General features: G+C 38.7%; 1 protein-coding gene across 1 annotated transcript in view; it reads right to left on the bottom strand.

Moving 5' to 3' along the window:
- The window catches only part of MIB1 (MIB E3 ubiquitin protein ligase 1), a 128,213-nt gene extending 111,911 nt beyond the window's left edge, over positions 1-16,302 (bottom strand). The window contains exon 1 of the mRNA XM_011288075.4: positions 15,354-16,302. Coding sequence (XP_011286377.2) covers positions 15,354-15,582 — 229 coding nt within the window. The 5' untranslated portion in view covers positions 15,583-16,302. The remainder of the gene's footprint in view (positions 1-15,353) is intronic.
- Positions 16,303-18,548: the final 2,246 nt, after the last annotated feature.

Below are 18,548 nucleotides of genomic sequence, written 5' to 3'. Positions count from 1 at the left end.
CCACCTGATGATAGCTTTTGACTCATTCTACCAATACTCAAATGACCATCTGCTCTACATTTTAATGGCAGCTCGCCTAAATTCAAAAACTTAGAGAATTTACATAGCCTTAAGCTTTTTGTTAGAAAATTTTATGAGAGCAATAAAACATGCTAGTCAAGATCAATGACCACAGTTCTTAAGAGAGCCAATGAAAACGGCTCAAAATCACAAAGCACTGATTTGTTTAAATAAAATGTTAAATTTCTAGTGAGAAAAAAGTGACCAAGAGAACTAGAATTCTCACTACAAACAATTCACTCTACCAAACACTTCAACATGGAACAAGAATATCTAAATTATCATTTTGTATAATAGCAAAGGAAAAAAGTAAACAATATAACTATTCATTAACAAGAGAATAGAAACATATATTAAGTATACAATGGAATACCTAAAATTAATGTTCCTCATACGATTCAATATGAATGAATCCTTCAACCATAATGCTGAATTTTTTAATTATACAATACAAAATGTTACAAATAAAGTACTATATTTGCTTACATAAAAACACAGCACAAATGTTAAGAAAAAAAACATGAAAATGATAACAAATTTATAGATAATGGTTACCTTAGAAAAGGAGGGAAGGGAATGAAAATTGGACAGAAGTATACAGGATGTTTCAAATATATTAGTAATGTTTTGTTTCTAGATAGGTTCACAAGTATTTATTACTCATTAATCTCCCTGGATATCTTATATATTAAGTGATAAATTTTAAAACAATTTTAAAATTAAAAAAATCCTAATTAGACTAAAATGGTACCTAGTTAACCCTCTAAATTTGTTCCCTAATTGAAAGATTTCACCTAACATAAAAAAGTATTTACAAATCATTAACCGTTATTTAAATGTAATTACTTATTGTGGCAGAACTGTTTGTTGATGTCATTTAACCAGTCAAGAAATCCTATTTCTGAGTTAAGGATTCATTCAACTTTAACCCCAAATCAATGTGACAAAAACATTACAGAGATTAAAGAGGGCTAGCCACCTACAGTATGCATCCTATTCTCCCTGAAACTTTAAACTACTTAGTGGTTTAGAAATTGTCAACAATAATTAAAATTCCTAATGAGGGTAAGGCCTTTGTGACCTGCCAGCTGGTTGCTGTATTCTACATTCCTTTCTCTTGAGAAATACTAAATTAATGAAAATAAGATTGTTATTATTAATAATACTAGCCACTGTTCATTACCACATCAAGCTAATGAGACTTACACACATTTTAGTTTAACCTTCCCAACCATACTAAAAGGCAGGCATTATGATCCCCATTTATAAACGAAGATATTGAGGCTCAGAAGTAACCTATGTGAAGTCACACAACATTAGCAAATGCCAGGCTCAAATTCAAACCTAGGTGGGTGTGAGTACAAAGCTTGGCCCTGTTAAGCTCTTCACTCCACCAGGGTTTTTTCTCCATCTGATCTTATTTAAATAATTACATATCTAGAGCATCATGTTCCCCATTTAACCCACTAGATTCAAAATACTATGTTATCAAAAACCTATTCTAATATTCAAATAAATCTTAAAGAGATACACTTTAAAAATTGAGATTACTTTTTAATTTCACCAATGTAGTAGAGTGAAACATCACTACTTCCTAACCAACTCTTGGTACACACTAAGAAAATGTCCTTGAAGGCATTTCACCCAAAATCTCCCACTTCTTCGTCGTATCTTTCTGTTGGACAAGTTCTTCTCTCATCTATTTTTGCATCCTCTACTACTCTGCTGTATTACAAGTTTGCATAATAAAATTACAATCATGCCCCATACAGTCCAAAGAAAAGAAACAAGTTATCAAATTAGGCATACAATTGGGAATTTTAGTAGTATGTTTGTTATTTTTAAGCACTTGTTGCATAGAGGTAGAATGTGAATGAAGTCAAACAAAATTAAGAATTTTATCACTTTTTTTCCTGCTACCTGGTAGAAATTCACTATTTCATTTTAGAAGCAAAACATCTGTCTGTGTACCTTGACCTACTCCAACTTCATTTTACAAGTGAAGAACTAAGGCTCAAAAAGACTAATGTTATAAAGTTGAAAAAGTAAAGAAGTAAGACTGACAAACCCAGATTTGAATCTCCACCATGAACTTATTACTTGTGAAATCCTGGGCAAGTTAGTTCATTTCTCATAGCCTATTTTCTCATCAGTAAAATAAAGGCTATCAAATAATATTTTTTCAGGATTAAATGAAATAAAGTTTATAAAACACTTAGCACAGTGCCTGACACATAACTGGAGCTCATGAAATGTTAGTCCACTCCGTAGTTAACAGTCTCACTTGATAAAATATAGAATGAACAAATCCCTTAATTTCCCTACTAAGCTAGAGCATTTTCCACTACTGTATGAAAAGAGACTGGAAAAGGGGGTGAGCAAAACACCATAATGTTAGCTATGGCAATTCTAAGCTGTTATGATTTATTATCATTAGCCCTGCAAAACCTTTAAATATCAAATAATGACCTTTTTTTTTAAAATATAAAAACATTTCTATCCCATTGTTTGTCTTTTTAGAAACAAAATTATCATCAAGAAGATAAATATAGGGGTGCCTGGGTGGCTCAGTCAGTTAAGTGTCCAACTTCAGCTCCGGTCATGATCTCACAGTTTGTCAGTTTGACCCCACATCAGGCTCTGTGCTGACAGCTCAGAGCCTGGAGCCTGCTTCGGATTCTGTGCCTCCCTCTCTCTCTCTGTCCCTTCCCTGCTTGCATGCTCTCTGTCTCCCTCTCAAAAATGAACATTAAAAAAAGAAGAAGAAGATAAATCTACCCTGGAAAAAAATCAAATACTCATATCATGAGTATGTTTACAGAATATGAACTAATTCTAACCAAAGCAACTATCTACAAAGGGAAATACGCTTAAAAAAAAAATACTCCGAAACAACAAATGAATGTCTGGTCTATCTGCTGTGTTCCCCTACCTCCTGAACTAATTTAAATCCCCAAGATCTTAGTTGTGTTCTATAAATTCATTTATAAGCAAGCTGTATAGAATTCAGAACCCATTTTCTTTCCCAAAGTTTTAAATGTACCAGACTATTTCACAAGAACCTGTTTACACAGAACTATGGGCATACAAAGGTAAAAACTGTTAATTAAAATTGATAAAAACTCTCAACAAAGTGGGTTTAGAGGGAATACATCTCAACACAATAAAGGCCACATATGATAAACCCATAGCTAACATCATACTCAATGGTGAAAAGCTGAATGCTTTTCCTCTAAGATCAGGAACAAGACAAAAATCTACTCTTTCCACTTTTATTCAACACAGTACTGAAAGTCATAGCTGCAGCAATCAGACAAGAAAAAGACATAAAAGGCACCAACACTGGTAATGAAGAAGTACAACTGTCATTATTTGCAGATGTCATACCATTTATAGAAAACCTTAATGATACCACGAGAAAACTATTAGGATAATAAATGAATTCAGTAAAATTGCAGGATGCAAAATTAATATACAGAAACCTATTATACTAATAACACTAATAATGAAGTAGTAGAAAGATAAATTAAGAAAGCAATCCCACTTACAATTGTATCAAAAGGGATGAAATACCTGCAAATAAATTTAATCAAGGAGGTGAAAGACCTCTACTGTGAAAACTGTAAGATATTGATGAAAGAAACTGAAAATGATAGAAACAAATGGAAAGAAATACCATGCTCATAGACTGGAAGAATTAATATTGTTAAAATGTCTATACTACCCAAAGTAATCAACAGATTTAATGTAATCCTTAACCAAAATACCGACAGCATTTTTCAGAGGTAGAACAAATAATCCTAAAATCTGTATGGAACCACAGAAGATCCCAGATAGCCAGAGCAATCTTGAGAAAGAAGAAACAAAACTACAAGTATCACAATCCCAGACTTCAAGCCACACTACAAAGTTATAGTAATCAAAACAGTATAGTACTGGTATGAAAACAGACAAGATCGATGGAACATAATAGAAAATCAAGAAATAAACTCACACTTATATGGTCAATTAATCTACTACAAAAGACACCAAGAATATACAACAGAGAAAAGAAAAAGTCTCTTGAATAAATGGTGCTAGGAAAACTGAACAGCTACATGCAAAAGAATGAAACTGGACAACTTTCTTACACCATACATGAAAATAAATTCAAACTAGATTAAAAATCTAAATATAAGACCCCAAACCATTAGAATTTGTGGAAGAAAATGCAACATTTTTCTGTATTTGTCTTCTCAGGCAAAGGAAACATAAGCAAAAATAAACATCACACTAAATAAAAGGCTTTTACAGCAAAGAAAACCATCAACAAAATGAAAAGGCAACCTATGAATGAGAGAAGATATTTGCAAATGATACATCCAGTAAAGGGTTAATATCCAAACTATATAAAAAATACATCAAACTTAACATCAAAACAATACAATAAAAAAATAGGCAGAGGACCTAAAGAGACATTTTTCAAAAGAAGGCATACAGATGGTCAACAGACACATGAAAAGATGCTCAGCATCACTAATCATCCAGAAATGCAAATCAAAACAACAATCACACCAGTCAGAACGGCTAGTACCGAAAAGATAGGAAATAACAAGTGCTGGCAAGGATGTGATGAAAAGGGACTCTCATGCACTGTTGGTGGGAATGTAAGCTGGTGCAACCAGAATGGAAAACAGTATGGAGGTTCCTCAAAAAATTAAAACTAGAATTACCATATGATCCAGTAATTCCACTGTTGGGTATTACCCAAAGATGGCTCCTGGATGGCTCAGTAGGTTAAGCATCCAATTCTTGGTTTCAGCTCAATCACGATCTCATGTTTTGTGGGTTTGAGACCTGCATCAGGTTCTCCAATGGCAGCATGGAGCCAGCCTCGGATTCTCTCTCTCTCTCCCTCTCTGTCCCTCCCTGACTCATGCTGTGTCTCTCTCAAAATGAATAAACTTAAAAAAAAATTATTTGGGGCACCTGGGTGGCTCAGTCAGTTAAGCATCCGACTTCGGCTCAGGTCATGATCTTGTGGTTTGTGAGTTCAAGCCCCCTGTCCGGCTTTGCGCTGACAGCTCAAAGCCTTGAACCCAGTTCAGTTTCTGTGTCTCCCTTTCTCTCTGCCCCTCACCCGCTCATGCTCTGTCTCTCCCTCTCCTGCAAAAATAAACATTAAAAAACTAAATAAATAAAATTATTTTAAAAAGAAAAATGCAAACACTTACTAATACAAAAAGATACATGCACCCTTATTTTTACTGCAGCATTATTTACAATAGCCAATATATAGAAGCAACCTACATGTCTAATGATAGATGAATGTATAAACGTGATGTGGTAGATATGTACAATCAAAAACTACTAGGCCATAAAAAAGAATAAAGTCGCCATTCACAACAACATGGATGGATCTAGAGGGTATTATGCCAAGTGAAATAAGTCAGACCAAAAAAAGACAAATATCGTATGATCTCATTTATATATGAAACCTAAAAAAAAAAAAAAAAAAAGAATAAAAAACAACAACATAAAAGGGACACACACTCATACAGAACTAGTGGTTGCCAGAGGGAGAGGGGTAGGGGGATAGGCAAAATAGGTGAAGGGGTTTAAGAGGTACAAATTTCCAGTTATAAAATAAATAACTTAGAGATGAAAAGTACAGTATAGGGAATATAGTCAATAATGCAGTAATAACTTCGTATGATGACAATAACTACACTCACCATGGTGAGCATGAGTAACTACAGAATTGGTGAATCACTGTTGTACACCTGAAACTGATATAACACTATGTCAACTATATTTCAATTTAAAAAAAATAAAAATAAAGGAGCACCTGGGTGGCTCAGTTGGTTAAGCATCTGACTTTGACTCAGGTCATGATCTCGAAGTTCGTGGGTTTGAGCTCCACATCAGGCTCTGTGATGACAGCTCAGAGCCTGGAATCTGCTTCGGATTCTATGTCTCCCTGTCTCTGACTCTCCCCCACTCACGCTCTCTCACTCTCAATATTAAAGTAAAACATTAAAAAATAAATAAAAATCGTTGCTATGTTCCTAGTTCCAATGGAGGCAATGTTCTATCACTGTAATCCAGATAAAATGGTAGAAGAGGCAAGCTAAATGATGTAGGGACATATGAAAATGTGTGAGTAAAGAAATGAGTTTTAAGAAGGAGAAATGTTCTTGGGGCTCCTGGGTAGCTCAGTCAGTTAAGCCTCTGACTTTGGCTCAGGTCATGATCTTGCAGTTTGTGGGTTCGAGCCCCACATCGGGCTCTGTGCAGACAACTCAGAGCCTGGAGCCTGCTTCGGATTCTGTGTCTCCCTCTCTCTCTGACCCTCCCCTGCTCACACTCTGTCTCTGTCTCTCTCTGAAAAGTACATAAACATAAAAAATTAAAAAAAAAAAAAAAGGAGAAATGTTCTTAAAAACAAAAACAAAAAAAAAGGCCATTTTCCCATAGATACTTAAAATGCATAAGCTCTTGCTAGGTGACTTAGAGCAATGGTTTCCACAGTGAGGTACATGCTCAGGGTATATAGAACAAGATTCTGTGAAATGCAAGAGAAAATCGAAATCCACAATGTCTTATCTATAATGCCAAACTCCAAGTGTTTTTGTAAGTTAGCAGCAAACTCAGTTAGTCATAAACCCTGATCTGAACAAACAAGAGGCTATATATAGATGTAGTCTTTATCATCCCTGTAGTATAATTATTCATATGCTTCCCTGAAGAAATGTTAATTTATTTGATTACATGGTACTGCTGTGGACCTCAAAGTGGATGTTATGTACTATGTTGCACACATACCATATTATAGTTCTAAAATCCAGAAGTATACACTTGGTCCCAAGCATTCTGAAAAAAAGGGGGGGGGGGTTGGATTTCCACTGAAACTTTTATATTTATTTTTTCTCTAAAAATATTAAGATTGAGATTAAGTTTCACTAATTGTAAATCACTGAGCTGACACCAGCACCCTCAGGGAGTCCACACAAAAACTCACAACTCACACAGAGAACACAGGTGTCCTGGAGGTGAGGGGGTTTGAGAGCAACTGGTCCTAACAATGTTGCTCACCTCTGGCACATTAAGACATGCTGCAACTGTTTTGTGCCTACTTAAGCAGATTTGTCGAATGTATGCTAGTAACATAAAACAGTATGCTGTTGATTATCTTGAGACAAAGGGCTTAAAAGGCAAAATTAAGAATGAGTTCCATATTTTTCATTTACAAAATAAATAAATGAAAAATAAATGCTTCAAAATTGCACACCTTTTCTGTGATGAAAAGTAGGTGTTAGTGGTATGCTCCTTATAAGACTTTTTTTTTAACTACATCTATTTAATGTGTCCCAGGTAAAGATGACATGAGAAAATAAATGCTGTCCAAAAGAAACTAGAATAAGCAAAGTGAAAACTGGTGTTTAGAGAGGTTTCAAAACATCATTATATGGTCTTTAATACCAATGACGCATATCATGAATAAATTTTTATACCCACATCCTTAAAATAATATTTCACTTCATTTTAAATTCAGTAAATTCAGAATTCACTGATTCAAAATATAAAAGTAACACACCTTCTAATTCATATGTAAGAAATGACTAGCATCAGAAAAAACAAAATTACTAGCTAAATTTCAATTAAAAACTTTAACTGGTAAATGGAATAGAAAAATAAAATTGAGATTTAATGAAGATACTGTATTAGTTACAGTCCAGTAAGGAGACATAAACTACACCAATCCACCACTTCTAGAAATAGGGAAACAATGAAAAAAAATGGGATTACTAAAGGAGGGATTCTATAGGGGTAGGATCCAGACCTTTATAAAGGGGTTGTGACTGGCTGGTGCTGGTGTCACTGAGTGGGGACACACTGATGATGTTTCTGGTTATATTGGAAGTAACCTGGAATCAAATACTGATACTGAAATCCTGCTAGATGAGATGATGCCAAAAGAAAGCAAGAAAAACAAAACAGCAAGTTCCTTCTCCCACTTTAGCCTTCCAGTCTCCTTTGAGCGCCCCCTATTGGCAGAGCCAGCAAGGATCCAGCTGGCAAAAAAAATACATGCAGAAGCCATCCCAGCCTCACAGGGTAGAATACAGAGAGTGGGTTTGAAGCCAAGACATAAAAGCTTAAAAACCAGTATAATATACTCAGAAATGCACTTCATCGCTTCGGATTATCTATCTTTATGAGGTATCCTAAAAGCTAAAGCATCTAGCAAAATCAAGAATGGGATCAAACTGAATTTAGAATCAGACCTGATTTACTAATATATTAAACTAAGATTTTCTAAAACAATGAAGAAAAACCATACTGCTCTCCTTTTTAAAAACATTTTTTTAATTTTTTTTTTAACGTTTTATTTATTTTTGAGACAGAGAGAGACAGAGCATGAACGGGGGAGGGGCAGAGAGAGAGGGAGACACAGAATCCGAAGCAGGCTCCAGGCTCTGAGCCATCAGCCCAGAGCCTGATGCGGGGCTCAAACTCACGGACCGCAAGATCGTGATCTGAGCTGAAGTCGGACGCTTAACGACTGAGCCACCCAGGCGCCCCTAAAAACATTTTTTAAGTTTATTTTTATTTATTTTGAGAGAGAGATAGAGAGCAAGCAGGGGAGGGTCAGAAAGCAGGGGAGACAGAATCCCAAACAGGCTCTGCACTGTCAACACAGAGCCCGATGCAGGGTTCGAACCCACAAACCGGGAGATCATGACCTGAGCCCAAGTCAAGAGTCTGACGCTTAACAGACTGAGCCACCCAGGTGCCCCTTGCTCTCATTTAAAAAACAAAACAAAACAAAACAAAAAATTCTGAATATAAGCAAAATACCAAAATACCATGCTGAAGGCTGGATCCTTTCAGCCTAAGTGTTTATTTACCTTTTTTCCACATATATTTTTCCATAATTTTCAGTATTTAAATTTTACATATGAAGCACAGTATTATCTACAGTAATTCTTTGTGGTTTTTGGTTTTTTATATGTAATTTTGAGTCTGGTGTCTTTTTTTTAAGTTTTTTTTTTTTTAATTTATTGAGAGTGTACATGCACACACAAGCAGGTGAGAGGCAGAGAGAGAAAGGGAAAGAGAGAGAAAAGGAGAGAGAGAAAGGGAGAGAGAGAAAGGGAGAGGGAGAGAGAAAGGGAGGGAGAGAGAAAGGGAGGGAGAGAGAAAGGGAGGGAGAGAGAAAGGGAGGGGGAGAGAAAGGGAGGGGGAGAGAGAGAAAGGGAGGGGGAGAGAGAGAGAAAGGGAGGGGGAGAGAGAGAGAAAGGGAGGGGGAGAGAGAGAGAAAGGGAGGGGGAGAGAGAGAGAAAGGGAGGGGGAGAGAGAGAGAAAGGGAGGGGGAGAGAGAGAGAAAGGGAGGGGGAGAGAGAGAGAAAGGGAGGGGGAGAGAGAGAGAAAGGGAGGGGGAGAGAGAGAGAAAGGGAGGGGGAGAGAGTGAAAGGGAGGGGGAGAGAGTGAAAGGGAGGGGGAGAGAGAGGGAGAGAGAATCCCAAACTGACAGCACAGAGCCCCACTCCAGCTCAATCTCACGAACAGTGAGATCAAGACATGAGCTGAAATAAGGGTCAGACACTTATCCAACTGAGCCACCCAGGCACCCCTACAGTAATTCTTTGAAACCTACTTTTTTTTACTCAACATATAATTGGTAAATATACACTAATTTTTTTCATTTTAACTAATATTTTACTGTATGAGACTCATGTAACATTATATACAAATTACATATAAACTTTTAGTAGTTACCAAATTATTGGTTTTATAAATACTACAATGAATTTCTCTATACATAACCTCTTTACAGATTTGTGCCTGAGGATCTCATGGACATACACTTAAAAGATTTTCTCAGTTGCAGGATATGTGCGTTTGTAAAGTTTACAAGACTGCCAAATTGCTTCTCAAAGTGGTTGTATCTATTTTCTGTCCCACCAATAACCTGAGAGTTCTGATTTCCCCATATTCTTTATCAATACATACTACTTTTAGACTTTAAATTTTTGTCAGTCTGACTGGGGTGAGGTGAAAGATATCTTTTCTTAATTTACATTTCCAGGTTAGTTGAGTCAGCTATATAAATAGTTATTAGTTCTTTACTATTTACATCAAATCAAACTTTTAAAGCTAGAAGAAAATTTTTATTTAAATTGATCTAATCCATATATCTCATACATAAAGAAAAAAGTCAGCTAGCTGTCTTCTAACTTCTAACTGAAAATTTTCTCCCACACCTGGTAATGCAATTATCTATGTTGCCCCTAACCAATAAAACAAAAGTAGCTTTACATATATGAAGTAACTTTTCAGTAATTTGAATTTTGGGTAAGATCTGATAGTTTAGATATGACAATGTCATATCTCTGTCAACAGCAAAGCTTGGCTTCAACAGTATAGAATGACTGGAACTTTGAGCTGCTGTTTGGAACAAAGAAAACTCAAAACATTAAGAACCTTGATAAAGTGAAAAAATAGAAGAATAAAGACCGACAAGCTGGAGAATTTGACAGTTCATATGCAGCTCAATTACTATATGCAATGAGTGATCCTGGATTGGATCCTGGACCAGAAAAAAGACATTAGTAGGACAACTGATGAAATCTTAATAAGGTCTGTAGATTAGTTAATAGTATAATATTAATGTTATTTTTCTGGTTTCAGTAATTGTACTTTGTAAGCTGTTAACATCTGAAGAAGATGAGCAAGGGCAAAAAGGAAGTCTTTTTACTAATTTTATTATTTTTGTAAACCTGAAATTATTTCAAAAAGGTTAAATTTATTTTTAACTATTATGTAAATAAATATCAAGTACAATATAAATGTAATATTTAATAAATCTCAAGAATATAATAAAGTACCAACAGATATTAATTGTTAAATATTTTGAAGAAAAAAGAGAAAAAAAATTGAAAGTAGTATTATAGTCCTGGGGCAAAATTAGATCTAAGAACTTGTGATCTGTTCAATCCTTTAAGGAAAACAAAATAAAAGTGAAGAAATTAAATCATAGAAATTAAAATATTTCAACAGCACTGCATAAGAAGGCTAGCTATCCTGTATCTAGAAATGCTTTTTTTTAATTTTTTTTTTCTTAATGTTTTTATTTTTGAGACAGAGAGAGACAGAGCATGAGCAGGGAAGGGGCAGAGAGAGAGGGAGACACAGAATCGGAAGCAGGCTCCAGGCTCTGAGCCATCAGCACAGAGCCCGATGTGGGGCTCGAGCCCACAGACTGTGAGATCATGACCTGAGCTGAAGTCGGACGCTCAACCGACTGAGCCACCCAGGCGTCCCTAGAAATGCTTTTAAAATGTCTGCTAAAATAATCAGATGAACAAGATGAATTGTTACATATTACAAATTAAATGTATAAAGTCATGTAAATTAAACTGAGATTTTAAAAAAATTACCTCTAAAAACACCTGCTTTTATAAAAGATAATGAAACTATTTATGACAGATATACTCCATACCACAAAACACACAGACAACATTAACATCCCTTCAAAAACTGCTGTAGTATAGGATTTGTTACACTTTACCCTGGAAAGATATTTAAATTTCCCCATAAACCTGCAATTACTGATACCAAGATGCCTCCAAATTATTTAGTTGTGGTCAAACTTTAGCTTGAACTAGCATGATAAAATTTTAAGAGTGTGCAGAAACAGGTACATGCCTCATACAGTGTTGTTGAGAGTATAAAGTGGTAAAATGTCTTTAGACAGCAGTTAACGAACATCTATCAAAATGTTAAGTATGTGTACCCCTTGATCTAGCAATTCCACATTAGAAGTACTCAGCACTGGGGTGCCTGGGTGGCTTAGCCAGTTGAGTGTCCAATTTCGGCTCAGGTCATGATCTCTCAGTTCGCTGAGTTCAAGCCCTGCGTCCTGCTCTATGGCTGACAGCTCAGAGCCTGGAGCCTGCTTCAGGTTCTGTGTCTCCCTCTCTCTCTTCCCCTCCCCCACTCCCTCCCTCCCTCCCTCTCTCTCTCAAAAGTAAATAAACATTAAAAAAATGTTTTTTAAATTAAAAAAAGTACTCAGTACATATGCATAGGATTTATTCATTGCATCATTGTAAATAAGACCTGAAACAATATAAATGCCCATCAATAAAACACATTACATAAATTATTACATCCAGTCAACTGGTATACTATGCAGTTATGAAAGAATAAGGTAGACCTATATGTGCTAATAACATGGAACAATTCCCAATATGTACTATTAAGTGAAAGAAACAAAAATGCAGAAGAGAATATAGTGTACTACCATTTGTACCTTTAAAAGGCAGTAGATTTACAGTATATTAATAAATATGCTTGCAATAAATAGAGTATTATGTAAGAATACACAAGAAGGTGATATCAATAGCTATCCCTTTTTGTACTGTTGAATCTTTTCTTTGGGGCATGCATATTCATTCTTCTCAATGTTTAAAAAGCCAGCTAAGAAACACAATTTTATGAATTATCTGTTCAAAAAAACTGAGTTGGCCTGTGTTAGTTTCCTTTTTGTTGCTGCTAATAATAAATATAAACCCATTTCAGATTTGTTAAGCTTTGTCAAACTCAATCATCAAGCCGTAGAAGTAGCTTACTTATAAATTAACTCAAAATGTATTAAAGACTTTAGCATTAAGACATGAAACCATAAAACTCCTAGAAGAACACATAGGAAGTAAGCTCTTTAACAATGATTTTGGCAAAGAATTTGTTGGACTTGATGCCAAAAGCAACGAAAGCAAAAATGAACAAGTGAGAATACATCAAACTAAAAAGCCACTACACAGCAAAGGAAACAATCAACGAAAGGAAAGAGCAACTTACTGAATGGGAGAAAATACTTGCAAGTAATACATATAAGGGATTAATATCTAAAATACATAAAGAACCCGCACAATTCAACAGCAAAAAAAAAAAAAAAAATCTGATTAAAACATAGACAGAGAGGGTGCCTGGCTGGCTCAGTCGGGTTAAGTGTCTAACTTCAGCTCAGGTCATGATCTCACAGTTCGTGAGAACGAGCCCGGGTTGGGCTCTGCACTGATAGCACTGATAGCACAGAGCCCACTTGGGATTCTCTCTCTCTCTCCCTCTCTCCCTCTCTCTCTCTCTCTCTGCCCCTCCCCTGCTCACGCTCTCTTACTCAAAATAAATAAACTTAAAAAAAAAAATGGACAGGGGCGCCTGGGTGGCTCAGTCGGTTGAGCGTCCGACTTCGGCTCAGGTCATGATCTCGCGGTTCGTGAGTTCAAGCCCCACGTCGGGCTCTGTGCTGACAGCTCAGAGCCTGGAGCCTGTTTCAGATTCTGTGTCTCCCTCTCTCTCTGACTCTCCCCCATTCATGCTCTGTCTCTCTCTCTCTCAAAAATAAATAAACGTTAAAAAAAATTAAAAAAAAAAATGGACAGAGGATCTAAAGAGGCATTTTTTCAAAGACATACAGATGGCCAACAAGACACATGAAAAAATACTCAACATCACTAATCATCACAAAAATGCATATCAAAACCACAAATGAGGTATCACCTCACATTTGTTAGAACAGCTACTATCAAAAAGACAAGAAATAACAAGCATTGGCAAGGATATGGACAAAAACAAGGATGTTCTCTGTTAGTGGGAACATAAATGTGTGTAGCCAATATGGAAAAGTGCCTCAAAAGATTAAAAATAGAACTACTATAGGATCCAGCAATACTTCTGGGTAACTAATGGAAGAAAATGAAAACACTAATTCAAAATGATATATGCATTCCCATGTTCACTGCAACATTATTTACAATAGCCAAGACAAGGAAACAACCTAAATGTCCATCAATGGATGAAAGGATAAAGAAAATGTGCCATATATATATATGCCATATATGCATATATGGCATATATATATATGGCACATTTTCTTTATCCTTTACTTTCTTACATTTCTTTCCCTTTTATACACACACACACACACACACACACATATATATATATATATATATATATATATATATATATATATATATATATATATAATGAAACTACCTCTTGGTAGTTACCAGAGGTGAGTGAGAGTGGGTGAAATGGGTGATGGGTGTCAAAAGGTACAAACTTTCAGTCATAAAATAAATAAGTCATGGGATGTAAAGTGTACTTTACATGATGACTACAAGTAATAACACTGTAGTGAATATTTGAAACTTGCTAAGAGAGTAAATCTTACAAGTTCCCATTACAAAGGAAAAAAAATTTTACAACTATGGATGGTGACAGAGGTTAACTAAACTTACTGGGATGATCGTTTTGCAATATGTACAAATATCGAATCATTATGTATACATGTAAAACTAGTATGTCAATGATACCTCAATTTTTTTAAAGTAGCTTCTTTATGCATTCTGAAAAGTAACAAATTTTAAATTTGAATTATTTTCAACTAAATAGATATCATGGACAAATCTATAAATATAGCCTTGATTAAAATAATCCAATAAAATAAAGTTCAGTTTACCCCATTTCATAAAAATTCTAGAGTCAATAACAGATCCCTGAAATTCTGTGAATCAAACTGACTCCTGTGAATGGGTAAGTCTCTGACATAACCTTACACACAAAAAAATCTGGCGTCTAATCCACTTGGAAAAAGTCTTTAACACAAAGAAATGGTTCAGCAGCTTAGACTGTTTTTCCCTCTACTGGTAATGAACCAATTGAGGTGAAAAATCATTCTACAAAGTCCCAATTAACATCTGGCTACTTAATTCCAAGTCTGTCTTTCTATGTGTTACAGGAGGCCATACATACAAATGTACGTACGTTACGTACGTACATACATACATACATACATACATACATACATACATAATTGGCATTTCAACAATCCGAGGTACCAGAATCCCCTCGGCAATTGTAACCCGCCAACTAAAGACCATATGGCTAGGCAAGCCTCTCTTCAGACAGTTATCACTCGGTGGCTGATTAATTTCAATGGCTTATTAGACAGGCCTCTCCAGACCCTTTCCCTAGAGAAGGAGGAGGAGGGGAACGGTCTGTTGTTTTCCCGGTGCTTTGTGCCCTCCAGGCTTGAAAGCATCCTGGTGACGGTGCAGCCATCATTTCCCGTGGGGGCAGCGGTGTCTTTTCGGCAAGTTTTTGTTTACGAGGTACTGAACCCAAAATCCCTTTGGCTCTCTCCCTTTCCATCTCGGGCTTCTCCCAGGCGTCCCGACGCCCACCGGGCCTCGCCCGTTCCCCGCACGCGCGCAGACCCTGGGCCAGGGGCCAAGACTTACCCGTGGGCGCGCTATCCAGGATGCGCAGGTCGTAGGCCCCAGAGCAGCGGTAGTTGGCGGCGGTGCCGTTGTCCCACACCACCACCACCTCCTCGGGGCTCTCGAAGCTCCGGACCGTGCCCACATGGCCCTCGCCGCCGTCCTGCTTCCCCCACTTCCAGTCCGGGCCGCGCACCACCCGGGCCCCGACCCCTTCCACCATCACCCGGTTATTCCGGGAGTTACTCATCGGGGCCCGGGCGGTGGGCTCTGCCGCCGCCGCCGCCGCCGCCGCCGGTGGGCCCGTGAGGGAGTTGGGCCCGGGCCGGACTCTCGGCGCCGGCGGGAGCGGCAGCGAGCCCCGGGGGACGTGGGAATAACTCACGGGGGCGGCGGCGCGGTCCCCGACAAGCCCACAGCCGCTCTCCAGCCGTCGCCGCCGCCGCCGCGCCCCCCGCTCGGACTGGAGGCCGGACCGCAGCGGCTCAGAGGCGGCGGCGGCGGGCGGGCAGAGGGGAGGGGGCCGTGGGCGGGGACTCCCCCGCTTCCTCCGGGCTCCCCGGCCGGGCTACAGCGACGGCCGCCAGGAAACCACGCTCTCCCCCGGCCGGGAGCGCGGGGAGCGCAGGGGGCCGGGGGAGGCTAGCCCGGGGGGGACGGCGAGGGCAGCGGGGAGCAAGCTTAACTGTCGGCCTTTTTTCTCCCCCAGCCCCTCGATCCGGGGTGGGCGCCCGAGTGCCGGCGCCGTCTCCTCCCCCGTGGGCAGCGGTGGTACCTCCCAGCGTCCGGCGAGCGCCCGGGCCCACGGGCCCCCTTCTCTGTGCCCCCGCGCACGCCGCCGCGCTCCGCCCCGCCACAGAGTCCCCGCCGGGCGAGAGCGGCTCCACATCCGGATACTGACGCACTCAAGACTGGAACAACCCCTTCTCTCACTAGGAGGGGAATCCTCAGCAACAGTAGGGCGGAAAGGGTTTTGGAGAGTCGCGCGACTGGGGAAAGAAAGGAGAAGAAAATCGATCCCTAAGCGTCTCTCCAGGGCCCGATGAGAGTGCGCATGCGCCTGGCCCAAAAAAAAAAAAAAAAAAAAAAAAAGGGGGGGGGGGGCTAGACGGCCAGACCAGCCAGAGGCGCTGGGAGGGGCGGTAAATGGGGTTGTGGCCTACGGGTGGTGAGGCGCGCCCCATTGGTTGTGAGAAAAGGGGCGGAGCAAGAAATCCGTCCCACTGACCTGGAGGTGGGCTGGAGGAAATCGGAACCGAGATTGGGATCCGACCCGGGCGCTGAAACTGGGTAGCTATGAAGAGGTCAGTCTTAATTTTTAAATTCTAGTGTACCTCGGTGTAGAGTATGTGTTTGGGATTCCGTGTTGTTTTAGTCTTTTTTTAACAGGGTCGGAAATAGAATAGATTATAGCACAGATTAAGGGCGACCTGTATTTTTGTATGTGTAAATTGCAAACATTTCAAACCAGAGTGGGTGATTAAGGATGTACTTTTTGGGGGGGGAGGGGGGAGCGGGACAGAGGAAGAGAGAGACTCTTGCGAGGGGTGGGGCTCGATTCCTGAACCCTGGGATGAAATCAAAAGTCAGATGCTCAACAGGCTGAGTCACCCCAGCAACCCTAGGGATGTATTTTAACCATTCGGTAGAATGGTACCGAATGTGAGCAATGTACAAAGTCCTTTGGAAGGTGTGTCTTGTCTTCAAGTGGAGTCAGGGTGCTAAGTAGACTCCAAACAGTACAAGCTCCTGGGAGAGTTTACATGCACCTTGCCCATTGATAACTCCCATCATTCAGTCCCTGAATGCAAAAGACAACCTTGAAAGGAAAATAAGAGGACTGACTGTAAGAGTGGTTTCTGGCTATTACTTAAATAACATTATGGTGTGTAGGATTTTTGGGGCCCCTGGATGGCTCAGTTGGTTGAACATCCGACTTTGGCTCATGTCATGATCTCGCGGTCTGTGAGTTCGAACCCGCGTCGGGCTCTGTGCTGACAGCTCAGAGCCTGGAGCCTGCTGCTTCAATTCTGTGTCTCCCTCTCTCTCTGCCCCTCCCCCGTTAATGCTCTGTCTCTCTCTCTCTCTCTCTCTCAAAAATAAATAAACATTAAAAATAATAAAAAAAATAAAACTCTTGTTTTTCAGCCCAGCATAGAGGCATTGTTAGCGTAAATTATTGCTTTTCCTGAGAGTCATGGGAGCGGGAATACTCCCGCAGAATCAAATAATCAAAATCAAGTGGGCAGAAAGGGAGTGTAAAATGTGACCAATTAATTATCATGTAATCAAATAAAATATTCTTAATTTTTCACGTAAATAAAACTGAGGAAAATACAAATATGGAGTCCCAAAGTTCAAATAGAGCTAATTTGAGAGACTAAACAAAAGTTAAAATATTTGTTCAGAATAGGCCAACCAATTTCTAGTCCATTTCAAAATATTTTGACCCCAGAAATTTTATTTTTTAATGCTTATTTTTAAGAGAGAGAGAGAGAGAAAGAGTATGAGTGAGGGAGAAGCAGAGAGAGAGAGGGAGACACAGAATACAAAGCAGGCTCCAGGCTCTGAGCTGTCAGCACAGAGCCCAACAAGGGGCTCAATTTCAAGGACCACAGAGCCACCCAGGAGCCCAACCCCAGAAATTGTAGACATGCTATTGCCAGAGCTACTTAACTGCAGCTGTTCAATTAAGGGCACTATTAATTATTCCTGCCTACCAACTCTTCCTTCTCTCTCTGGGATCTTTTCTGGTTTCATTCTTTTCATGATGACCAGTTAGATTAATCATTTAAATTAATAAATTGATAAAACAACTTTGGAAAAAATATAGCTACGATACAAGTTATACTTATGGTTGACTTTGTAAAGTAAGTTGATTAAAGGCCAATTTGTAATAGTGCAACCTTACATTTTACATCAAGCACAGTATATTAATAATGGCTTTCCACATATTTAATTGTATTTACCTCACTGTGGAGTTTTATACTTATTAAGACATAATAATCTAATATTTAGAAAGACTTTTGTTATTGATACCAAAGATTAGTTATAATAACTTAGAATTTTATTTGCCCTTAAAATGAAAAAGATCTTAAGGAATGATCTAGCCTAGTGGTTTTCTTTTCTCTTCTCCCTAACTACTCCACAGACCCTATGTTCCTATCCTGTGCATTTGATCTATAAAGGGAGCTAGGTAGTGATACAATATAGCAA

Source organism: Felis catus, chromosome D3 (assembly GCF_018350175.1).
Source record: "Felis catus isolate Fca126 chromosome D3, F.catus_Fca126_mat1.0, whole genome shotgun sequence".
NCBI classification, from domain to species: domain Eukaryota; kingdom Metazoa; phylum Chordata; class Mammalia; order Carnivora; family Felidae; genus Felis; species Felis catus.
This window is presented reverse-complemented; position numbering and strand designations above follow the sequence as displayed.